This window comes from Diaporthe batatas (genome assembly GCF_019321695.1).
Source record: "Diaporthe batatas strain CRI 302-4 chromosome Unknown Contig00011, whole genome shotgun sequence".
Classification (NCBI taxonomy): domain Eukaryota; kingdom Fungi; phylum Ascomycota; class Sordariomycetes; order Diaporthales; family Diaporthaceae; genus Diaporthe; species Diaporthe batatas.
The window spans coordinates 1,893,944-1,920,747 of NW_025408558.1; the positions used below are offsets into that span (position 1 = coordinate 1,893,944).

Here is a 26,804-nt window from a genome sequence, read left to right on the forward strand (position 1 = left end):
TTTATTATTAATTACTTTTTTAGATATATAAATATTAAATTATTATTTAATTTAAATATTATTATATAACACTTATTTTAATAATATTTATTTAACTTTTAAAGGATACTTTTAAAATACTAATTATTATAATAGATATAGATAATAATAGTTAAAATAAAGAAAATAATATAATTTTTATAGGAGTATATAATATAAATAAACTATTAATTAAATATTTAATACTTAACTTTATATATTATAGATATATTAAAGTAAATTTATAGTTCTAACTATTATAAATAGTTTTATTTATAGAATATTTTATTATAATATTTATAAGTATATTAGTAAGCTATAATTAATAATAACTTTTAATAATAATTTTTATTACTTTTAAAAGATTTTTAATTTAAATATCTAGAATATTTACTTAATTATTAATACCTTACTAATAGATATTAAAGAACTTTCTTTAAATATAAAGAGTATATATTAAATATAATAATTAATTTATTATACTATAATTATAAACCTTAATATAGGTTAAGGAATAATTAGAATAGCTAAATAATAAGTTTTATAATATTACTTTAAACTTTAAGTTTTTAATAGATAAATATTATATATAATTATTTATAGCTATTATATTAGACTCTCTATTAAATCTATCTATAAATTCTAAAAATAGTTAGAAAATCTATTAAATCTATTTATAAATCCTTAAAAATAGCTTAAAGATCTATTATTAGATCTATTAATACCTCTATTAATAGATCTATTATTATAATTAGGACTTATATAAAACCTATTAAAATAAGGCTTATATTTAAGTAAATAATCTTACCTATTTAATATATTATTAGGATTTTTATAAATATTATTATTTATATAATAGTTATTAAAACCATTAGAATAATATAGTTTATTAAAATAAATTCTATATTCCTTTTATAAAATAAAATAGAATTTATATTAAAGGTATATACTTTATCTAGTATAGTTTTAATTATATATATTAATATATTTATAATATATAACTATTATTAAATATAATCTATATAAGATACTTTTTTATATTATATAGATAATAAAAATTAAAATTAATAAAGTTTATATAATTTATTAAAACCTTTAATTTTTTAAAAGTATTTAAAAACTATATAACTTATTAAATAATAAGATAAAAATATTTTTAATATTTATTATTATATAAAATTTAATTAAATTAATTTTATATAGTTTTTCTTAAATATTAAAAATTAAATAGAAGTATATTATTTATACTTTATAAACTATATTAATTTATTTATAATAGTATATTTAAAAATTAAAACATATTTTAATATAAATTTAAACTATTAGTATTATTATATAAACTAAATAATAATAACCTTTATAAAAATATAAATATAGTATTTAGAGTTAAATTTATATAAGGTATTTTATATAATATTTAATAAATTATAGCTATATTAATAGGTATTAAAGTTAGATTATATTAGAGAAGATAACTTTTATATAATAGTTATTAAGGTATATAGAAATTTTAAAGTTAAAAATAGTATTATTTAAATTAATATAACTATATAAAGAGTTGTTTTTAAATTTATATTTAATAGTTAAAATTAAATTTAATTATATAGTTATTATATATATAATAAATAAGCTTTAAGATTAATATTATATTGATTAATAGTATAATAAATAATTTAAGGGTTAGAGAGAATAACTATTGTAGGGCTTTTAATGAGGAAGTAGAGGATTTAGATGTAGTTATAGAAGTAGTTAAGGGATGTTTAGAAATTGTTTTAATGGTAGATAACTATAGAGAAAGAGGTATTTTATTTATAAAAAGGAAGGTTATTAGTTAATAAAGTATACTATTAATAAAAGATAGATAATATAAATAAGCTATATATTATAATATAAATATAAAGGTTATAAGAAAGAAGATTTTAAGATATTCTTTTAAATTTTAAGGATATAATATAGATAAAAAGAATATTATGATTATAAGGAAGAAGATATTAATAATAATATTTATAATAAAATATATAATTTTTAAAGTAAATATTAATTTCCTTATAAATTAATTCTTTATATATTAGTTAATAAAAGGAAATATTTTTAAGAATATAATAATTATATTAATTAGTTAGTTTATTTTTAAAGATAGATACTTTTAGATATACTTTTAAGGTATTTTTTTAATATAGGAGTATTAATAGTTTTTATAATTAGATAAGAATAGTTTCTTATATTATAAAAGAAGATTTAAAATATAAGATAGATATAATAGCTATAAGTATAGTAAAAATAAAGTTTAGTAATAAGATAATAATTAAGTTATTAAGGATAGTAGATATAGAAACTTTAATAGGATTTATAATATTTTATATTATAGATATATAGACTTTTTTATTTTATTTAACTAATATAGATTAATTTTAAGTCTATTATAATAATATTATAGATAAGCTAATTTATTATAATAGTATAATAGTTATATTAATCTTATATAAATAGAGATATTTATAGTTCTTTTAATAAGATTATAAATACTATTTATTTTTATTAAAGGTGGAACTAAAATAGCTATATTATAGATTTAGATATTTAATAATAAATTATCTATATTAAATATTTAAGAAGGCTAGGTACCTAGATATAGATAAGTAAATCCTAAAGGAAATTAAAAAGATATATTGATATTACTAACTAAATAGACCTATATTAAGGTGATTTAAGTTTACCTTTTATAATAATTATAAGTTTAACTATAAAATTCTAGTTAATATAATATACCTAAATAGATAGCTAGTTTTATATATAGTGGACTAGGCTATAAGTTTCTAAGAAGCTAGGTTTCTTAAATTAATAATAGTAAAATATATTTAATAAATACTTTATACTCTTTAAATTAATATTTACTAAAAACTATTAAATATTATTATATATAATATAGGTATAAACTTTATATTTTAAAGTTTTATATTAAAGTTTATATAATAAAAGTTTTATATAAATAAGTTCTAATTAAAATATATTAATTAATTAAAAGGTTAAAAATATTATTATTTATTATAATAGATATATAAGATTTTATATATAAAGCTTTATAATAATATAAACAATAATACTATCTTATAGATAGTTATAAAGATAGTAAATAATATAGTAAGGCTAGATAGTCTAATACTAACTCTTTTTATTTTTAATACTTACCTATAAGTATTATATAACTTACTCTCTTTATAGTTAACTTAAAAGTAATCTAAAATAGTTAATAAAGCTATAAAGATATTAAAGAAAACTATAATTAAATAATAGGTTTAAGATGTACTTAATATAAGGAATGGATTAGTAAGTAATATAAACTACCTACTATAATATAATATTTATATATAGTATGAATATAAGGGCTAGAAAGGTTTATATAAAGTTATTATAACAGATAGTTATAATATTATATTAAACTTACTAAATAAATTAATAATATTTAGATTTATAATAGTTTAACTATATTATAAAAATAAAAATAAAGGTAAATAATAATTATTTTTAGAGGACCCTATTATTAGATAGTAAAAATATAGAGATTAGTAGCTAAGTAATTATTATTATTAAAAACTAAGGATTATATTATTATAATATATTTTATAAAGAAAGAAGATAATAACTATATTTTAGTTATAAAATTAAAATGAGATAGTGTTATTATAATATTTAGCTTACTCTTTAAGGAATCTAATAGGATAAAGATTAATGATTTAATTAGATAGGAGTAGTTTAGTTTAAAAATAGTTATAAGTTAAATATAGTAACTATTATCTTTTAAATTTTAAATAATATAAAAGGTAAAGGTAAGATTATAAAACTATATAAGAAATCTTAGTGGATTATATAAGGAAATAATAATAATAATAAGGTATTAATCCTTACTTAAAACTTAATACTATAATATATAAACTAATATATAATTCTTATAATTATACTATTATTAATTTAATATTATAATATAAGAGTGATAATATAAGATATTATATAGGTCTATATCTAATCTTAGATAAAGCTAATATAGATAATCCTTATATTATTATTTAAGGAATTAAGGGATAAATACTTAAAAGATATTATCATTTAGGTTTTAAGTTCCTTTATAGTATTTTTAAGTTTAGTGTTTATTAATATAATATATATTAAAATATTATAAGGAAAAGCTTTATATAGAATATTTTATATATAATCCTTACCTTTTAATTATAAAAGTTATAAAGGCTTTTAATATTATTAGAATATAAATAGATAATATATTAATATTAGTAATAAATAAATTCCTAAATAATAAAAGAAGGAACTTAAAATTATAAAGCTTTATATAAAATTAAAATTAATTTAATATTTAAATAATTATTTAACTTTAATAATATTTATTTATTTATAAATATATTTAGTTTTATTAAAATTAAATAAAAGAATAAAAATAAAATTATAATTATTAATAAGATAGTAGATAATACTTTTAATAATATTTAGAATAAAGAGCCTAAAAGTATATATACCCTCTATTTATTAATTAGAGATATTATATAATCTATCCACTACTATATAGATATAAAACTTTAAAAAAGTATTATAAGTAACTAAATAAACAACTATTATAATAGATAGAATATATTATTAAAGGTATAAAATATATACTATTAAATCTTAATATAGTAAAACTATTTATATTTATAGATAAATTATTTATTAATAATAAAGACTTAACTTTATAGTTAAATTATATTATTATCTTTAGGAATAAGATTTATATAAGTAATAATAGAGGTTTACTTTAAATAAAAATATTCTCTATTAGTCTTTAATAAAGTATAAAAGATTACCTAAAATATATTAATAAGTAAGATATATAAAATAATAAATAATATAGATATTAAAATCTTACTAATAATAATATTAAAAATAATTATATAATAATTATTATTACTAAATATTCTATTTATTATTTATATAAATTTATATAGCTTATATAAGTATTTTATAAAGCTTAGAACTATAAAGGAGAAACATTTTATAATAGATATTATATTTTTATAATAATTATATAAGATATAGAAGATTATTAAGGTAAGATAGATTAATAAAAGGATAACTTAGTAAATATATTTATAAAAGGAAATTAAATTTAACTTTATAAAAGTTAGTTAATAATAATAAGCTTTATATTTATATAAATAGGTTAATAGAAAGGCTTAAAGTTAGTAACTTTCCTACTTAATAAAGAAGGTATAATAAACTAATAGTTATTTATTTTTAATTATTATTATTATAATCCTTAAAACTTTCCCTTAATATTATATTATAAACCTCTTACTTTTTATTATTATAATATATTAAATTTTACTTTAATCCTTATAAAAATATTATTATTATAATTACTTTAACTTAAAAATTATTATTATTATATTTATTACTATAATTATAGTTATTATAGTTAAGTATTATAGCTATAATTAAAAGTAATACTTTATATACTTCTTTAAATACTTTTACTTATAATTTAATTATATTATTAATTTATTTATATTTAATAATAATAATTATTAAGATTTTATTTTATAACTTATATTTTTAATATATTTTTAAGATTTAATTTATATTTTATATTATATATTTTATTAGTTTATTAATAGAATATCTATATATTATAAGATACTAAACACTTAAATAATAATATACTTAATAAAATAGATTAATAGTTAAAAATATATAATTAATATTTACTATAATAGTTATAATATAATAAATAATTAAGGTAATTATAAGTATTTATAAAAGGATAATAAAAGTATTAATACCTCTAAAATTAAAGATAATACTATAAATATTATATAAGAAACCCTAATAATAATACTATTATTACTTAATAAAACCCAATTATTCTCTCTAATAATAATAATAATAAAAGTTATATAAAAAGAACGTTAAAATAATATAAAAGAAAGCTTAAAGAGAGAAAACCTTAATATAAATTAAATATAATTATATAATCAAATAATATAATAAAGTAAAAACTATAAAAGGTAAGATTAAAATATATTTTAAAGGTATTATTAATTTAAATAATTAAAAGAAAAGTAAAACTTAAGTTAGTAAACTCTATTTTAATTATAGAATAATAATTATAATTAATAAAATCTTTAATAACTTATAATATTAAAACTAATAATTTTCTTTTAATATTATAATATAAAGAATATAAAAGATATTTCCTATATTAAAAGTTCTATTACTAACCTATATAGTTTAAATATAAACTAAATAGACCACTATTTAAAATATTATATTATTATAATCTCTATAATAATAAACTTAAAGGGATAAAGTATATCTAACTATCTCTATAACTATTATATTAAAAGTTATAAAAGGACTATTAAATAGATTAAAATATTAAACTAAATATATACTTTTTACTTTAAAAGGATAATATATATATATAAGCTCTATATATAAAGGGTATTATTAAAATATATATTAAACTACTTTTAAAATTAATATTAAAAGCTTAATCTTCTAAAAACTATTTAAATATAATATTATATATCTAAAAGTATAATATTAAATACTATAAAAAGAGTAATAAATATAATAAGAAGATAATAATTATTATTAATATTATACTAAAACCTAATAATAAATACTTTAATAAAACTATAATAAATATTAATATAAATAAAAATAAAACAACTATTATTAATAATAAAGAAAATAAAAATATAATAAAAATAAATAAAATTATAAAAATATAACTATTATTAATAATAAGATTATAAAGGGTATAACTAAAGTTAATAGAAAGTAATTAATATTTAAAGTACTATAAACTATATTATTTAATTATTCCTTTATTAAGATCCCCCCTATAAATACTATAAGGGGAAAATAGAAAGAAGGTAGATAGAAGGCTTTAATTAATAGTTTCCTAAATAATATAGGATAGAGGAAGGTAGTAAATAAAGTTTATAAGGCTTTAAAAGTAATATATAAGAAATTTAAAATAATAAAATATAAGGTAAATAAGGAAAAGTTTAATAGTAAATCTATTATTAATTTTACTATTAACTTTTATAAGGATTAAAAAGTAGAATATAAAGGGGATAACAACCTAAAAGACTTTTTTAAAATAGTAGTTATAAAGATTATAAAGCTTAAAGTTATAAAGGCTATTATAAAGCTTAAAGTTATAAAAATTACTATAAAGCTTAAAGCTATAAAGATTATTATAAAGTTTAAAGCTTTAAAGGCTATAGAAAGATTATATATTAATATATTAAATAATAAGTTTAAGAAAAAGATAGAGGCTTTAAAATATTAATAAAATAAATTAATACTAATAATTCTAATAACTTTAATAATAAGGATTATTAAATATTACTATAAAAGAAGCCTACTTAAAAGAGTTAATAATTAAAAATAATTATTATAACTTCTAATATAATATTATTTAATAATAAAAGATTTAAGTTTAATTAATTATAAATATTATTAATATAGTACTCTATTTATATAAATATTATATAAATATAGTTTAAATTATAATTCTATTAGTTTACTTTAAAGTAATAGTTAGAATAAGCTAGGGTAATTATTATTTAATTAATTCTTATAATTTAAAATAATAGTTAAAATAAGTTAAGAATTATTACTCTATCTATTCTTTTAAAGAAAAGTTATAAGTATTGTAAGGTAGGTATATCCTAAAGGGTATATAATTAGGACTCTCACCTTCTATAAGAGTGCTCTTAGAATTTAGATAAAATACACTACACTAATAAACCACAATTACTCCTACAATATATATATATATCCTATTGATAAGAATAAAGCTAGTTAAGGGTTCGTTTTTGATTTCTAAGCGCGTTATAGAGTAAGATAGAGTAGGAGAGATTAGTTTAGCGCAATTTAAACACGACTAGATTACTAATTTTACTTAACTACGAATAGAATAAAGCTGGTTAAGGGTTCGTTTTTGATTTCTAAGCGTACTATAGAGTAAGATAGATTGGGAGAGATTGGTTTGGTGCGATTTGAACACGACCGGATTGCTAATATTGCTTGGCCACGGCACGGACTCTCGCGTCGCGATATCTCACCCTTTGTTTTTATTGGCCAAGATGAAAATGACGTTGTGCATTGCTAAATTATTAATAGGCAGAGATCTCAATGAACTTGAAGGGAATTCGATATTCTGTCTCACCTCGCTTCAGGTTCATCTGCGTTGACATCCATCCATCCTGCGACATACTTGTCATCCCACACGAAGAATTTGATATCTTTCCCAAAAGCTCAAACCGATAAATATGTCGAAGCTCGATGCCGCTCAGCTCTTCTCCGTCAAGGGACTAGTTGCCGTGGTCACAGGTGCTGGCTCGGGTTTGGGCGCATTCATGGCCCACGCTCTCGACGTCAACGGCGCGGCCAAGGTCTTCATTCTTGGTCGTCGAGAGTCCAAGCTCAAGTAGGTTGCAGCGAAGGCCGTACGTAATTATTCAAGACTATAACACATGGCTCCATCCGTTTCTATGAAAGACCACATGATTAAACACATCAAAACTTCCTTGGAAAACGAACACGGAGATGAAGCTTACAAACGTGCAAGAAAAATGGATCTCTCATCCCGGTACCGTGCGATATAAGCTCCAAGGAGTCCTTGCAGGCTGCGGTGGCGTCCATCCAAGAACAGACGCCGTTTGTCAATCTTCTCGTCGCCAACTCGGCCTTACTTGGCGAGGTCACCAACCTTGGTCCCAGACCAGCGGAGCAGACTCTTGGTGAACTACAGAAGGAGCTGTGGGACAAGACGAGCTATGAAGACGCAAGCCAGGTTCTCACCACTAATATAGCAGGGTCCTACTTTACGTTTCTCGCCTTCTTGGGTCTGCTAGGAGCTGGTAATACCCATCCCGACAGCGTGGGCAAGAATGGGCTGCTACAGAGCCAGGTTATTAGTACCACCAGTTTGGGTGGTTTCCGTCGAGCTGAAAGTCCTAGCTATGTCTATAACGCTAGCAAGGCTGCCTTGACTCACTTGACGAAGAGTTTGACACCAGAGTATGCCAAACACGGCATCCGGGCTAACGCTATTTCGCCTGGTTTCTTCGTCACAGAGATGACCGAGGTATGTGATCAGGAAAATCCATTCATCATTGACATCAAGCTTAAACCAGAGTAGGAATACGCCCCAGAGGAAGATGTCACCGCCGCGGGCTCCAGACCGTGGCACGAAACTCCCGCTACGCGATGGGGCACAGAAGAGGTATGCCAAAATTTGAATCCAAATTCCACGTATGCTAATTCTCCTCCCAGGATATGGCTGGTGCAGTGCTCTACTTGGCGTCGAGAGCGGGTGCATTTGTCAACGGAGGTATCTTGCATGTGGATGGCGGGGCCCTCTCCATGTCCCCGAGTTCCTACTAGAAAGGCAGCCGAATTCAACATGTGCTCGTCGATAACTAGGGTTAAGGCCCATGTTTGCGACATAAAGTTGATTAACCGCGAAAGACGCATTACACGGCAGTTTCGGTGATGTGCTTACTGAGGGCACTTGCTCTGGCAATGGTGTCCCTCTCCAACAACAAAAAGCAAGAGCGGGACCTGGGGACCCTTGGAGCTATCAGAAACCCGACACTGCCACTGAGCATACACGAAGTAGGAACTAAACCCCTCAAATTCTATAACTTCTCAGTGCAAGATGATATTGGACTCGTGGCATTGCGTTCCGATGTCCCAAAATGTCTTGCCGTGCGTTCGTTGGCACTTTTGATCATGTCCAAAATTCTTGACACATCTTGGCATTGATGGCAAATATGAGAAGAATCGCCGCTTCTTTTGAAGTCATCACAGCGAGGGAGCCGGAGACGTTGTGCGGGCTGGCGTGTGCTCCCATAAGTATCGCGCCGTCTGTAGCAATTCATTGTGGAGCAGCTGTGAAGCATTTAAGCTGGCTTCGGGAACGTATGGCCCTGAGCTCGGCACCAACTTGCAAGTGTAAGAGCTGAGTCGGTCACAAACTTACCTTTCCAACAGATTCCTGAACTGTGCCGGCCACCCCTGGGACTTCAAGTTCTTATGGACTTTTCCCGCGCCGAGTGTGATTTACCAACGGCCGGACGCACGCGCTCCCGAGCCCATGCCACAGGCAATGAGCTGTATGAGCTACCTACTAGTATGGGTCAGCAGGTCATGCAGGAGACATATTATGTCTTCGCCAGACTAGGCATTCTGCCGTGAGGCCTGCACGTTGAGGAGACCCTAAGCGACTTCAGGAGGCACTCCTGCGCTGCGGCATAACTTCAGCCGCGTCATAGTCCATCAATCAACCTGTATTAAATTTTTGAACACTTTAGATATACTTATATGATCAAAACGGAAGTTCTCTCAATAGTTAAATGAGAGCCCGATAATGTTGCAACACCGACACGCTCATAGAGAACATCTGGCGAATCCGACCGAGGAGACAAAGGACGAATTAGTAGGACGTAATGTGCTGCATGGTCCCCTCGCCCGCCTTTTTTCTTTCCAACTAACACACCTTTCCAGGAGCCTTCAGAAAACTCCAAGTCCTGCATGTCAAGCACAGCCCTCGCAATTAATTCCCTGCCATCCACACACAGCCCACTCGCTTCCGCTCCAAGACTTGCTGTCCCCGAAGTGTCCAGTGCCTGCTTAACATTGTTCGTCCATTCAACATCGGCGAACGGGATATCCATGAACGAGATGCGGCCATCGTATGCCATCCAAGACCACGACGGCGGCGCCGGGCCACAGCGGCCGCCGTTCGGGTAATCGATCTTGGTGAGCTGCCCGGGCCGTAACGCGCGCCACAGGAGCATGCGCTCCGGCCAGCGCCACAGCACGCCGTAGGTGGCTTCCGAACCAAAGGCGCGTGCGATGCGTCGCTGGAGGCCGGCGACGGCCTGGCTGCGGTCAGATGTGCGGGACAGGCTCAGGGCCGAATACGCCGCGTAAAAGTGCTGCACGAGCCGGATGCGCTCGTCCTTGTAGAACTGCAGGCCGAAGGAGGGGAAGTTGCTGTCGCCCAGGAATTGAGACTGGGAACTGTGCGGTGGTTCAAGTCAGCGGTCGACGCTCTAACACCTGATGTGGCTAAACTTACTTTTGCAGCTGGGCCAAGGTCTCGCAGACGACGCCGTTCCCACACTCCCAGTAGATCTGGGTATGGGTGAAGTAGATGGTACGCCTAGATAGGGCCCGTTCCTGCAACACCCAGCCACGATAGCTTAGGGGACTATTCTCGACATCAGAGCGGAAGTCATCCAAATCCTCCGCCAGATATAGCGGCATATTTCCGGACACCGGGAGCATGATGGCGTCCCTCGGCTGCCTGTCTCCCAAGAACCCAGCCAGCGAAGAAGACGCCGAGCTCGCCGCGATGGTGCAGTACGCATGGCTGAAGACACCCTCCATCCTGCCGGCCTCAGCGGCCCAGTCGACCGGGTCCCCCTGAATGATGCACAGCGAGTCTATCCATAGATAGCGCACGCGTAGAGCTCGTGTGACGCGGACGGCATCCCGGAAGCTCGCGGGAAGCTCGTTGTATTCGATGCGCTCCTTTCTTTGCTCGATATTTTCTGCGTATGTGCAGAAGCGCTGGTCTCGGCTCAGCTCGCCCCAGCGGTGGCTGAGCGCAATGTACCGGTTTGTGACTGCTACTTCCTGGCTGGTCTCAACAAGGCAGATTGGCCCAGCATTGTCTTCGCCGACATCAATCACTCGTGTGGGTAATCTTCCTGAGGACTCCGAGTGCTGCTGAGGTGCCATACATTCGTGCTCTTTATCACAATGATGCACCAGAAAGTTCAAGAGGGCAAATTGCTCGGAGCTCGCCGCCTCGGGAAGCAGAGGAAGACCAAGTTGGGCAAAAGGAACAGCGGGAGGTGTAGAATCAGAGACTGCGACACAAAGGTCAACTTGCGTGTAAGCAATGGGGGGATCACGAGTATAAGTACCTGGATTGCAGTACAGCGAGATGATGGGTCGCTCTAAGGGAAATACCTTGACCTTCGTACCAACACGGACTAGCCTCAAAGGCTCTTCAGGCTCCGCTCCGATGGCCGAAATACGACGCTCGAGGAAAGCGCACAGTGCACACTGGCTCGCGCAGGTGCGTAGGTCCTCCAGACTCCGCTGAAGCTGATAGTTTTCGGAGCTGAAGTCGATGGCCGCACAATCGTGGCATAGGCGACATGGAGAGGCTGCCAGTCGGTGGGCCCCCGGCCATCGAGTCCATTCCAGGCTTCTGAGAAGCTCGCGAGCCAGCTTGGGGTCTGTCAGACTCACCCATTTATCGATCAACGTGCTAGTTCTCTGTTTTAATCAGCAATCGCTCGAATGGTCCACATGATACTTTCTAATACATACAGGCTGGGAAATGTCAGCGATATATGGTCCGTAGCCAGAGAACAGTCTAGAGTCGACTCACGTTCTGTTAAATCAACAAGCGGAGACTATTATTAGTCACGAGACTGATTTATGGATAGTCCTGTAGGCGACGACTCACGTACTACGGAATAATTAATCTTCAAAAATCAAAAGGAAGCCATGCGGGGGACTTACTTGTTGAGAAATCGGGACAACAAAGTCCGCAGTGACAGTCGCTACCAATGCCCTGCCCCTGGTCAGTTCTGCGTCTGGTAAATTCCACAGATAGGAAGGATCGGCTGAACAACTGTTGTGAATGATTTCCAGGCTCGTGCAGAACTCATGGATATACCAGCGGTCATTCTCAGGACCGATGAGTAAACGATTCGCTACCAGGTTCATAAGGTCCCGCAGGGCCGGCGTTGCTGCAAGGTAGCCGGATAGCTCCTCTTTGATCCATCTTGTTGCTGCAGGATGTAATATCGGGTTCCCAGCATCATTTTGGTCCCAGAAGCGGTCAATCTTCGGGCCCGTGGTTTTGCGCTCGGTATCGAAACGATTTTGCCCGGTGCTGCCAAACCCCAGCCAGATGATGAACTCCAATAGAACGCACCCGAGCGACCAAGAGTCATACCTGCGTGAGACGGTCTTGGGCTTGTGAATCTCTATCTCGGGAGGCTCGTAACGCAGCGTGCCGCTCCTGCTGGTACTCACATAGCCCTTGACCTGCCTCTCGCGGGTTTCTTCGGCGTGGAACTTGGCGATTCCCACGTCCGCGACCACTAGTTCACCCAGTCGCGATCCACCGACGCTGTTGAAAACTAGGATATTCTCGGGCTTCACGTCACCGTGCCGGGTGCCGCCATCCTTCTTGTCCGGTTCGCCATGAAGTTTCTGAAGCCCATCCGCGAGCCCTCGGATCTGGAGCCATGCCCACCGCGTCACCACTTCGTCTGCTGGTTGAGAACGACGGGCCCAGAGCTGGCGCAAATTGCCACCTGGGGCCCATGGGAACACAAAGCACCGATCTGGGTCCCTCACATACACCGAGATGGCCTCAATGAGATGGCGGTGATTCAGTTTCTTCATTCGCCGAAGGGTAACTGTCTCCTTGTTAAAGAACTTGTTCAGTTCCTCGTCCGTGGCCCCGCCTACGCGTAGTTGCTTGACCGCAACTTCGCGGGGTGACGCGGGATGGTGTGAGGCCTAAGAGGAACAAAGTTAGCTTGGTTCCGGCTTGACTCGTGGAGTGACTGAGTTGAGATCTTATCTTACCGGAGGCAGGTACCTTCCAGAGATGGACTTCATGTGATCTGGTTGTAGTCCCAACTTGTAGACCTTCCCAAAACCGCCCCCATATGTAGCCCCGTTCGGCAAAATGACGTACGGAAGCGGACATTTGGGGTGGATTATGTACTGGAGCTGATCATTTCTGAACACAACTGTGAAGAAAAGAAACTGAGTCGACTCGAACGTCTTGATATTTGCGACGGTCCAGTTGTTCATTCTGTCCCTGCCGACAGCAAAACATTGCCACGGCAGGTTCTGGTCGTCTGCCATGGAGTAAACCCTCACGATGCCCCCCACGTTTTGGTGTCGCACCGGAAGATGACCATCCAGAAACCCCCCTGAGCGGAGAAGTGGCAGTTTATGGATGAGATTGATTGCAGCAAGTGTCAAGAAGACGCGCGGGTTTCTAGTCGCGTATTGTACGAGTTCTAGGTCGCCGTTGAACTCAGCCTCTATTGTCGCCCTCACTCTGGCTGGGTGCCGCAAATTGTCGATCGCATTTTGTCGCAGGTATTCTGGATTGTGCAGTGTGTCGATCTGGAACTCGCGGGTACACGCGCTGTCGATGGAATCATCGGACACAATCTCTGCTGAATATGCGTTGGTCATAGTGAGATGAAGGCTTTGTAAAGAGCGGTTTACACTTGTAAAAAGTCTATTGCGTTGGCTGGAAATGCCACTTTATTCGTCCTTCAGGCTTGTCGACGACATCTGTATTTCATACCATGGAATACAGAGGCAGCAAGTTCAGAATATAAGCACTTCAGGTTCGATACTCATGCCAAGAGACTGCATTCACTCCCGCCTTCAGGTTCCTGTCCCAGACTTGTTGCGCATTGGTGTGACAAGAGATTGCGGTACCGCACGTCATAGCTGGCATGGCTTCCCATAGCCCGAGTCTTTTCGCCCGAAAATGCGGTTCCCGGGAAGACTGACAAGTGTAAGGACTTCGAGATACAGCCTTATCGATGAATATTGTGAAGTGAGAGCCTGCTTCTGTCGGGTTATACGACAAGTGACTATTTGCTGACCACCGCAATAGTGAAAAGCCCAATATGATTTGTGACAGCCGCAATCTCGAGGCAATCCATTCCGTGGCTTATCTCCAGAGACTGCCTCGGTACGGAGTACAACGTCACTGAATCTTGAGCAGGTCGCTACTTAGGTATTGAGCCGCAGTAGTGTGGGGTGAGAGCCTGCTGCCGTGGGGTTACACAACATAGATCATTTGCTGACCAGAACACACCCACAAAAGCAAATGTGGTGTGCTAAGCCCCATTGTCGTAACGTTTCGAGTACCGTGCAGGTCGTCGCTTGGCCTCGAACTGGAATTTCGGCCCCCGCGATACAAAGCTGAAGGGGAATCCCGGCACCAACCTTGGAAGGCAGCCAGGCAGCTCGGGGTCGCCGCCCGTCTTCAAAATCTCGGAGGCGGCATCTGAACCAGGGCTGTGTAGACAGACTATGGCTCGCCCAAGCATGCATTCGTTCACATAATTGGTAGGTCACCCGAAGTTTACTAAACTGCGAGCCATTTTTTCAGCACTCGAGCAATAATCTATCTCCTACATATGTAATGCATCTGCTGTAGGCAAGCCCATTGCAGATCTCCGCCCTCGTGGCCCGAGCCACCACTCTTCTCCCCGCGGCATTGCGCTTCGCCATTACTCATCCTCACATTAGACAGCAGCGATCTGCTGGGTTTCTATTGACTATTGTTTCTTACTCAGCGTCTGAAACGTTGCAAGTCAAATAATTCTCCAGAACCTTACCTGGGGAAAGAATGGTTGGTGAAAATTGGGTCGCTTGAGCCGGATGATGTAGACATCGTTCCGCATTTCCAGGCTTTCTATCTCGAATTTTTTCGCTTTGCAAAATGTCCTCAGGGTGATAAGAAGATCCTGAGGGTTCTTCACAGAATTGGAGTGAAGATGCCGCTCAATGATGTCTGCGCGAGTGCCTTGATGAATTGACTTAGTCATGTTCGACCTGTGCTGTGTCTGTTATTGATTTGGATACCGGCTCAAGAATTGAACTTAGAGAATAAAGAGCACCGAAAAGGGTCAACAAGAATGAAGGTCGCAGACCATTTAAAGAATTCGATTACGATTACGCAGGTAAGGCACGCGCCGCCCCCAATTCGATTGCTGAAACCGTACAGGTGCTCACGCTAGGATCTGATTGCGCCTCGATGACACGAGGCAACCTCATGTGTGTCCGAAAGTGTCTAGGATCATCTGAAGGTGCACAAATTCACATGCAAAGATTCTCCATCCATGAAACGCAACGGCAAGCACGGCATAGCCGCTGAGGAGTCGGTGACCTCGCCCGGCCAAAGCACACACCCTCAGGCTGTGCTGACAGGCGACGTGTGGCGTAGCGTTATGTAGGAGGCTCTTTCACCGGCTGATACCAAATCGACCGCCATGAGTTCGTGTCATCCATACCCCCGGGCTGAAAATCATCTGACCACCCTGCTGCTGCCTTGCGTCTCACTGTGGTACAAAGCATGGCGGTGGCTGACTGCGGCTGGCTGCTTTAGAGTAGGCCTCCCCGCCCTACATGTCGATGAGGCTCTGTGGATTGATCATGTGGATGTTTGCAAATTGGAGTGCACACTGAAAATATCCTGGAGAGAAGCAACCAAGGAACAGCCGAGCTGCAGGGTGAGAATGGCCGGGGAAAGGAGGAGTGGCAGGATTTCGGGCGGTGAATTCAGCACAGAGGAAATTTCATTTCTGTTTTAGCCTCTAGTGATACTGAATCGATCGGGGTGGTCACATACTTAAGTAACATAGCCGCATTTGCAAAACGCTTCAGATGGAATTATTCAATCACAAGAACATGTTTGTTTCCAGTCTAATGCACAGGTTAGACTGGAAAATCGAAGTTCACAGTCACCTCAGTTGATGATATAATTACTCCACTGATTCCGCGGTCACACCAATTGTCAATCTGCGGACTATCTAGTGCTTCTGAAGCCCATCATTCACTTGGATGGATCATCTTGAATGAAAGACCTTGTTGAACCCCAACTCGCTGCTCCACAATCCAACTCAATGGCAGACACATTCGAGCGTAGACACAGAGCGTTCGGGAACAGGGTTGGTACACAAACTCCGAATTACCCATAGTTTGCGGAAACCTCTAACACATTCAGGCTAGAAGTGGGCATGAAAACGCCCCAGAAGACGGCCCATGTACACAATTACACAGTCAGGAAGAGCCGATCCGAGTGAACACTTCGTCAGGTACCATCGATGTATCAGAAACGGATGCGGGGATTTCCGTGAAACAAAGACTTGAGGATAGCTTCAGGCAGTCGAAGGCCCGCAATGAGGAGGCTAGAAATGGCTCCAATTCTTTTCTTCCACGGAAGGCTCTCACAGCGATCTTGACAGATCAGACCATACAAACGCTCCTGACTGATCAGGTCTGTTTGGATGATATCACTGGCGATAAAGGACGCATCAAGATATTTGCTATCCTGCTCCTGATGGGGAAAACTAAACACATTCGGCGTATCATCCAGCATGGCATCACAGATGATGACTTGCCCTTGGAATGGGACCGCATACATGCTTGCTTCAGTAAGGACGCTGCGCTTGCCAAAGCCTTTCTATTTTCTCAGTATGATGTTCACGTCCCTGTTTGGGACTTTTCTTCGCACGAAATTCGCGAAAAGACATACGACTGGAATCAGAAGCTCCCATTTCTGAGGAAGGAGTCACTTTCCAGAGGTGGACAAGGTGTAGTCTGGAAGATCGAAATCCATCGCGACCACTATCAAACGAAGACTCAATCGGTATGCTGAAGTCCCAGACCCGGCTAAGATCCTATGATCCCAACTGACCACTTATATGTGGCAGAATCGATGGGAATGTCTGCACAAAGGCCCCGAGTTTGCTCTGAAGGAGTTCATAAATAAGGCCGACTTCAAAGACGAGTTGGAGGCATTGAAGCTCTTCAGCCGAGACGATTCCAAGCATGCGAATTTGATAAAGGCGCTCGCAGCGTACACACACTGCGGAAAGCACTTCCTGATTTTCCCCTTAGCCGAAGGCAACCTCGAAAAGTTCTGGCAGGACGCCGGCCCGTTGTTGCGGGATCCCCTATGGCTGATTTCACAATGCCACGGACTCACGGACGGCCTGGAAAAGGTTCACCGGTACAGATTCAAAGATTCATCACGAAAGCACAAAAGGCTCCTGGGCCGGCACGGAGATATCAAGCCCGAAAACGTCCTTTGGTTCAAAAATCATTCCACAGGCAAGGACCGCCTCGTCCTATCAGACTTCACACTAATGCGTTTCCACGCTGAAGGAAGCAACGAAGCCACCACCATTGGTCGAATTGGTGGCACTCGGACGTATCGTGCACCAGAGGTGACCTTCATGTCCGGCAAACGTGTAAGCCAGAAATACGATGTTTGGAGTCTGGGCTGCGTATTTCTGGTATTTATCAGCTGTCATCTTGTTGGATACGACGCCACGCGCAAGGAATATTTCAGAGGGGATGATGGCAGGGATTACCAAAGTTTTGACACAGTCCGTTTTATGGAGGATTTCATCGAGCTGGGTGCCCGTGAAGACAAATACTTCCTTTACAAGCCAGGATTACAAGAGGCAGAAGTCAAGTCATCTGTAAGACAGGTGAGTGGAAAAAAGCGAGTCCCAAACCTTTAGCTTCGAGATGCACTGACCGGCTTTGTTACAGTGGTTTGCATATCTCCATGGGCAGCGACATTGCTCTGATGCTCTGCACGAGTTCTTGGACATCATACAAGAACGCATGCTCTTGCCGAGACCAGAAACGCGGTCCTCTATTCAAAGCGTCCGCAAGAGGTTGGCCGGAATTCTCGACAAAAGCCGGTATCAGGGCCGTGCCACTGATTTTTGCCGAGCGGGACGACCGCGGGCTGTCACTCGTTCAAACTCGTTTCCTCCCTTATGGGATCATGACGAGTATGAGAAACGGCGTTGTTACAAAGACAACGACACGCAGCTTTCAACACGATCTGATATGACTTCAAGCGAGCTTTCTGGTGGATCTACCGATTGTTTGGACACAGGACGTCTAGAAGATGCCGTTGGATCACGACATGACTTTGAACAGATCAAGAATCTCTTTAAAGACATAGCATCTTCTCAAAGTTCAAATTCAGAACACACTCCTCCCCTGGTGGTTACAACTAGTTCAATACTACCAAGAGATGGCGACGTGCTACGGAATAGTCCAGGACCCCGCAGCGACCATCACGAGAGCCCTTCAAAAGCAGGCGTGGACGACTTCCGTCAGCATATTTCTCTATCACGCGGTTTTTCACGTGTAGCCGATCATTCGGGACATCTCTCTCCTCCCACCATCAATAAGGGTGCTTCTTATACGGCCCTGATAAGCATCAATGGGGATCTCAAGTTCCCTCATCATTCTGCAGGGATGGGCCTTGTTGCAACTCCAGAGACCTCCCAATATCCCGCTTCATCGGATGCGCACAGTCTTTGCACAGCCACAGAGGACCCACGGCCGTCCATGTCGAGCCGTACCGATGAATCGATATTGAGGATGGAGGAATATTATGAGCAAGCACATCAGTCAGAAGATCTCCATTCGGCCGCTATGAAACGCATGCCGGACTTGAATCCAAAGTCACCAGCCACTCTATCGCTTGGAGACGGCACCCAAGAGCTCGTGGACGGCGCGGAAGGGGCGGATAGCAGACCTGGTGCGGAACCTACTGAGAAACGCTCCTGGTCGAGAGATGGATTATCGTCGTTGCGGAAGAATTTGAGGTCATTGCCGCGAAGAGCATTAGAACACATTCGGAGAGGAGGCCGACGGCGCGTAGAGCGCGAAGGGTCGTAGATCTTGGCTGCAACGTTGGTGCTTCTTCCACGTCCACAATGCCTGCCTCTCAAGTTTTATGACTAGGACATAGCATGTACCATGGATAATTATAGCATGTAGAGGCATCTGGCTTTGTGAACATTGGAGTGCTGGCGATAATTACATGGTGATAAGCTAATGATTGAATACAGATTCACAAGCAAAGCTCATGTTAATGATATCTAGATAATCTTCGCATCTAACTACTTGTTGAACAGAATTGCCTTCCCCCTATTAAGTTCCCCCCAATAAGATTCCTTTCCCCGAGATACTCTTCGTATCATTCTTCTTCATGCTGTATGCCGCGTTTCCTTTTTGAAGAGGTTGGGCCTTCGACGTCACTTATGTTGCCCTGGTCTGGCTATTTGGCCAAGATTTCCAAGCTCTTCGTGTGTTTGGGGAAGTCTCATCGTCGATCTTGGATATGTGTGCGCAGAGCACCAATGAAGAAAAAACAAAGAAAGAAAAACCTGTGCGGAGACACTTACGCTCCGTAAACAGTCACATGTGTCATCTGCTATACGGTCGGATGTGGCTGCACGACACCTGGCAACAGTTGATAGCTGAGATCTCTGCTAGTTACAATACCGGGAAAGAGACTTAAACACATGTACGCCTCTCCACCGGTTTCTCATTTTTGGTGAATTTTAGTGATAGGGTACAAAGAGAAATACGGGTGGCCTAGGATGACCTAGGGAGTCAATGCGTAAAAGGCCTGGTGGTGCTCCGTTTGAACAGGGCCGAGTGAGTGGAGGATCGGTCGATGGCAGTCTCAGGCCTTACTTCCAGTGACACCAAGCGGAGGAAGACAACACGTACAAGCAACCTCGGACTCAGACAAACCAGTCGAGTCACCAGGAATTGTGAGTGAAAATACATAGGTAACTTAAATGCAGCCATGCCATGCCAACGCTGGCATCGGTGCCTAGATCTCGGGGTTAGGATCGGCTTGTGAAAATCACCCACACCAATGTTCACCATCTCGTCCACCTCCCTGCTTCCTTCGACGCAACCAACATCTAGCTCCCCTTCTCTGGAGATGCACCAATACCGAAATGGATACCGGCAATGATAGTCCCAACTACTTGTTTGACGACAGTAAGAGGCCCGCACTACCCTACGTCGCCGGCGCCTCCTTCGAGATCAAACGACACAAACCGCTCGCACCCTTCGACAGCGGCATCTGCTACGCATATCCCACTCAATTCAGCCTCAGTGAGCCTTTGCTACCCATCGAAGTTCTACCTCCGAGCAAGATTTCAAGCCCAGATGACCACTGGACACCGTGGAGATGGTCACCATCAGACCCGAGTCAAGTCCCACCTGAAACAATCACCGAGAGGTACCTCAGACACCGGCCCAGGAAGACTGAACCCTGTGATGGGGACAGTAGAGTGCATCAACTCGAGGTAGTGCGGCAGATCAGGGTGCGCGATGGTGCCTACGCACAAGTCGTGCAGTGCCGTATAGATGGTATCCGGGGCCCGCTAGTGGCTAAGATCTTCGACCCTCTCTATAGGTGGGAGGACGTGGAGTTAGACGAGCCTTGGTCACCCGTTGGGCTCGCCGAGTCTGAGTGGTCCTGTGAGGCTGCCGCCTATACAAGAATCCACGACCGCGGGTTGGACGGAAGGCACACGCCGCGCTTCGAGGGTTGTTGGTCTTTCGAAATACCCTACGAGCTGGAGCTGGCCCGCAACAGTTCTGCCGGTCAAACAAGCGTCGTCACTGCCACCACTACCACCGCCATCGATGACGGCCCTCACTCGAATGATGACAGAGGAATACGACAACAACAGCTGTCGAAACGGCCCGAGTGCCGCACTTTCAAGACGACTCGCAATGTGCGCCTGCTGTTAATGGAGTACATCCCGGGCGACAGCATCCTTCAGCTGCTCCGGACGGGTTCTTATCAGGACATACCGCCACACATCCGCATGGACCTGCTGGGACGCATCGCCGAGGCCCAAAATGCGCTATGGCATATACGCGTCTCTCATGGCGACCCTCACTCGCGGAATGTCGTCGTCGCCAGGTGTGAAGAGCACGACAAAATCGACGAGGATGGGGAGGATGGGGAAGACGCCAACGGTGGGATAGAAAAAGGTCACCAATCATCCGCTTCCGCCAGCTCCCCAGAAAGAATCGGGGAGATTCCCAAGAAAGGGCAGAAACGGCGAGGCCTAGACAGTCAGAAGTGGCTTGTCGCGCTTGTCGACTTCGGGAGATCCGTGGTTCTGGACCTGCCCAACGCAACGAGTAACCTCAAAGGCCGCCTCCCACCCGCCCTGCCACTGCCACCGAACCCGATGACCAGGTGCCGCGGGTCATGGCCCGTCTATCCCCTCTGTTTGGACCCCGACTGCGATGGCGACGCGCCAAGGGAGGACAATTGGGTTCATGACGATTATCAAAGCTTCAAAGCGAGGCGCGAGTGGATGGAGGCGAGATGGGGTAAGGATAGCGCAAAAGCTAAACAGTATCGGCCGGTAGAGTGCGAAAAGTTAGATGAACCAAGAAGCAATGAGCAATAGTCAGGATAAGTTTTCGGAGATTCATAACCCGCAAAAACGGATGGTGCACTTAATCTTGATAGAATAACTTACAAGACAAGCTCTTATAGGATATGATCCTACAGGATCAACTCCTCTAGCATGGCCTCGTATGGGATAGCCGGTCTGGTGTTACTTGAGTACTTTGATCCCCGAGTCATCATGGGTCTTCTCCAGTTATCATTAGCTGTATCTACTTGGTCAACCCCGTATGGGTGTGCCGCCTGTTTCTACGTGGGCGAGTCTCCGATCGCTAAGATATTAATGGCTGGAAAGCTTGGAAGGGGGGGGGGGGGCTCTTTCGGTCATTGCTGCTTTTGTAACAGACAAAAGGAATCTCCAATCTAGCTTTCTAAAGTGTCAAACCCTTCCAGGTTCAAACAAACAGCATGAAAATGAGTCGATGCAATCAAACTTTTCAACAACACCTGCTCTCAGCACTACGGTATATCCAAGTCCTTTGTAGATCATTACTTATTTTTGTCGCATGGGAGGAGAACTTCAGACCGACGGGACACGTTTCGAAACAACGGACATGCTGAACAGCTCATTACTGCCACGGTGCATTTTGATTCCTACACAACCTAACCCCCAGATCAAGATCGCCAAAAAGCCGTCTGATCAGGTGGATCCTGTCAAGTCGCATTTGCTGTCTGTCACCACTACCTTTTCAATCCTGATGCTGTTTTGAGGCAGGGCCATCTCAGTGGGCGTGCCCCAGGGCGTCTATCGCGTTGACCAACTCAGGGTTGTTACCTCTTGGCCGCGGCGGACTGGCCGTCGACAGTGGCAGGACGAGCTTCATACTTGTTGGCTGCAGGAGTGTTCTGCGCGGGAACGTCTGCGACACGAGTATCGCCGTATTTGTAGAATGCGGGACTCGGGTTGACCTGTTGCTGGTCTCCATAGCCAGGTCCACCTTGTTGTGGTGGTTGATTAGCTACTTGGCTAGGGTTTCCAGCCTGGCCCTGTGTCCCGTTTCCATGGCCATAAGTTTGGTATCCAGGAGAAGGCTGAGGTGGCCCGGTCTGCTTGTTGGACATTATTTCAGGTTGAATTTCGTTCCAAATCTGTGGAGTTATTTTGCCTTATTCCAACTTGTAGTTCTCGACGGTCATGAGCCGGTTGTGGTTGATTTGGGGCGAGAAGTGTCCGTTCTGAATGTATCAGACTTCAGCAGCTAGTTGAAGCGGGCTGGAGAGTGCAACAGGTAAAACGGCAATTTAGCGAGACCCTCACCTGTTTCTTGTGCGTCTTATGTTCAAAGACATGTACCAAAGGTTGTGAGTGTTGTGTTTCTTTTGTGCTGTAATTCGTGGTCTGCGTCAGGAAGACTTGAGAAAATGAAGGAGGGCTGTCCGAAAGTGCAGTATTTATATGGGATGCACTATAGCGATTGTGACTCAGGGAATCTCAGTCAGTGATATTCCTAAATCATCAATTATTTTCGTTCAATTCACTAAAAGTCTGACAGTCTCCACTGGACGAGGTTGTGACTTGATTGTCTGTCTCTCTCGGGCCCTTCTATGATTTGCATTACTTTCCAGGTCGATGAACAGAGCAAGACATTTTGAGCATATAGACGAAATCTTGTGTTTTCTGTATTCCACTGGTCATTTTACCCTTGAATGAGGCCAATCACTCCGTTGACGTGTGACTTTCAGGAGGTCAACATCAACGTGAAGATGACGACAAGGTCCAACGAAAAGAATATGTTCTGTCACTGGCAAGGGTCTTGCAGGGTCCGAAAAGCCTGGTGGCTTTCAGAATAAGTGACTTGAGTCTGAATAAAATACAATGAGGTAGTTATCACAAAGCTGACCTTGCTTGTCAGGCTAGTGACTGGCTTAGCTGGTCACATATTCGCTGCGTCAGGGCGAAGCCATGGCTACAGTGTTTGGTTAAGTGATTCAGATCTTATCCAGTATTTCAGTGAAGCCCTCGCAACCTTTGCAGAGTACCAAGCTGTTACAATCTCAGGTCATCAAAATCGCAAAACTTTTGTTACTCTACCCAGCCATTTCCTGTCCCCTACAGGTCGGAAGTGCCTCTTCTGGAATGCATCCTTGTTCATGAACTGAAATGAAGAGGATGGAGCCGACATTCGGCATTATTCTGATAACAATGTGATCTATCCAGTCATCTATGACGTTTTACATGTAGGGAGTCTGTCCTCACCCGGGAAAGCGCTATCTTACCGAGCATCTTCAGTGAGTCCATCTGGTGTCTTTCTTCGAAGATACGAACTAAAGTGCATTCTTAGTCAAGTACATATGGTGCGGAGGTGGGCAAAGACCGCTCGCGACGGAGTACTGCCAACACGGCGACCAGTCCTCGCTGTACAATTGTCCTCGAAATGACACCGGGTCAGCAGGTTTTACAACTATTAAAGGACAGATTGTATGAGTATCCAGTGCGTCTCTCTCGTGAAAAGGTGGGGAGTTTCTCAAACAAGTCAGAAACTTCAAATACCTTTCTTGGTTCTACGAGGGAATTCTGACGAGGCACAAGGAATTTCTCAATACCTAGTAAGAAAAGTTCAAGTACCAGTCTTCATGTCCTCCTATTTCAAACATGTCTTCACATCACGGTCTGTCACAATGAGGGGGACTTGACCTCGAGGGCTGTAAGCTGAAAGTTTCAGGGGACCGGGTGCAATTCATGTGGATCGTAAAACAGCATCTCCATCGTGCATTCAAGGGGGAAATGGAGGTCGAAGGAGCTGCAAGGTATCCACCTATCCACTTACACGCCTACCTGGAATTTTTAAATTTGCTTTAATTGGATTAGTTGAAGTTCGCTTTGTAGGGGAGTTGCTCCGTTTCGCCAATGTTACCCAGGAGGTGCCATTATCTGGCCCACCAATGTGGAGACACTCAGTACCTGTTGTGCATGATTGGAACCCCATGTGAGTGGCATTTTGCGCCTCGATAAGGACCAACCAACATATATACGTGGTCTGCGGGCCTAGGTACTGCCAGTATCTTGCGGTGTCTTGAGTCAAACGCAACGCTTCTCATCTTTCATTGATCATTCCCACGCTTCGACGCCCCTACAATCATCATGGAACGCGCCATAGCACCATCGACTGTCTCTCTGCTGCAGAAGCCTCTTGTAGAAGCTGTCGACATTGCCAAACAACCACTTGTAGACATAGTCTCTATCGATCCCGAAGATTGCTCAACCCCGGATGTCTCGCTTACCGGAACACGGTCTTTCAAGGTCGTGGACCTGAAAAATGAACTGAAAGAGGAAATATATAACATCAGCCTCCTTGACTGCATTATGCCCAAGATGTATATTCCCGTCACATGCACGTACAGGATCGAAGAGGGTACCGCCATTGAGACCCTGATAAACGATCTCTGTTCTGGGCTTAAGGGCCTACTGGCGAATTATCGCTTTCTTGCTGGATCGGTTTTCGAGAGAGATGACCGAACGTCCTTCGTCAAGCGTGGGCTATCTCATGCGAGATTCACCGTTCACATCGAAGACCACAGGCACAAAGAATTTCTATTGTACGAAGAGTTGGCAAAGCGGAACTTTCCTGCATCGGAGCTTGACGTTCGTATGCTCCCGCCAGGCTTTGAGCCGAGTCCGAGAACTACACCAGGGAAGGGCAACCCAGCGATGATGGTGCAGTTCAATTTTATCAAAGGAGGCCTGGTCATTGGCGCGGTATTCCACCACCTCCTGGTCGACGCGAAAGGCCTAGATGCCGTGATGGCACACTGGGCCGCGCATACCCGCTCGCTGAGGCAGGGTACCTCGCCTCCACCGTTCAATACATCCGGCCTCACTATCAGCGCTTTGAACTCGGTCAGGGGGGACGTTTTTGACGAGACCAGTCAACCGATCGCCTCACTGAAATATGCACCAAACGCGCCTCCGACATCAGACGTCCCGCCCTCAGCAATGGCCCAGCACATCTGGCATATCCCCGCCAGCAAGCTCGCCGCCCTCAAAGCGTCAGCGGCGCCGACGGCTCCCGGTGAAGCCTGGGTCTCCACAAACGACTGCATCACAGCGCTCATGTGGCGAGCCATCACACGGGCCCGCCTCGCAGCGCACGGGATCGCCGACCCGACGACAGACACCCGGCCCGTGGCACTGGAGAACTCCCTGGACGTGCGAAAGTCAATCCCAGGCGGCGTTTCCAAGGCGTACCCGGGTAATGTGGTCATGTTCTCCAAAGCCCTCATGCCGCTTAACGAGCTCGTGAGCGCCGACACCTTCCGCGCCGTCGCGGTATGCGTGCGCGAGACGATCGACGAGTACCGCGCCTGGCCCCTTGTTCAGCGTGCCATCAAGTGGATTGCATCTGTGCCGTGCGGCTCTGATGTCGTCATGGACGTCGACGTCGTCATGGGCTTGGATGTGGTCGTCACGAGCTGGCGGGTCCTGCGCGCTTACGAGACGTGGGATTTTGGGTCCGGGCCGCTGGCGGCGCTTAGGTGGGCCACCCCTGTCTTTGATGGGTTTGGTTTCCTTTATCCCACCCGGCCTGGTGCAAGCGATGATGAGGGGGTGGAGATTTATTTGGGGCTAGAGAAGGGATGTATGGAGAGACTACTGATGGATGAGGAACTGTCCACTTGGGTTGAGATCCGAGACTAAGGGGACGGAACAAGCCGTGGGTGTCTGTTC

The 26,804-nt window shown here is 40.3% G+C and overlaps 4 protein-coding genes across 4 annotated transcripts; all 4 read left to right on the forward strand.

Moving 5' to 3' along the window:
- Positions 1–8,348: 8,348 nt before the first annotated feature.
- KVR01_009426 (uncharacterized protein) lies at positions 8,349–9,465 on the forward strand (the record flags this gene model as incomplete). The annotated part of the gene is made up of 4 exons (XM_044786613.1): positions 8,349–8,506; positions 8,632–9,166; positions 9,221–9,304; positions 9,355–9,465. 4 exons carry the CDS (start codon positions 8,349–8,351, stop codon positions 9,463–9,465), a joined length of 888 nt encoding a protein of 295 aa, XP_044641928.1.
- A 7,313-nt stretch (positions 9,466–16,778) lies between these two features.
- On the forward strand, positions 16,779–19,584 carry KVR01_009000 (uncharacterized protein; the record flags this gene model as incomplete). Its single annotated transcript, XM_044782811.1, has 4 exons — positions 16,779–16,823; positions 16,880–17,524; positions 17,589–18,371; positions 18,436–19,584. The coding sequence occupies 4 exons, from the start codon at positions 16,779–16,781 to the stop codon at positions 19,582–19,584; spliced, it is 2,622 nt and encodes an 873-aa protein (XP_044641502.1).
- Positions 19,585–20,660: 1,076 nt separating this feature from the next.
- Positions 20,661–22,480, forward strand: KVR01_009513 (uncharacterized protein; the record flags this gene model as incomplete). The annotated part of the gene is made up of 4 exons (XM_044794405.1): positions 20,661–20,820; positions 21,001–21,596; positions 21,768–22,059; positions 22,416–22,480. 4 exons carry the CDS (start codon positions 20,661–20,663, stop codon positions 22,478–22,480), a joined length of 1,113 nt encoding a protein of 370 aa, XP_044642015.1.
- A 2,740-nt stretch (positions 22,481–25,220) lies between these two features.
- On the forward strand, positions 25,221–26,774 carry KVR01_009593 (uncharacterized protein; the record flags this gene model as incomplete). Its single annotated transcript, XM_044784422.1, has 1 exon — positions 25,221–26,774. The coding sequence occupies one exon, from the start codon at positions 25,221–25,223 to the stop codon at positions 26,772–26,774; it is 1,554 nt and encodes a 517-aa protein (XP_044642095.1).
- Positions 26,775–26,804: the final 30 nt, after the last annotated feature.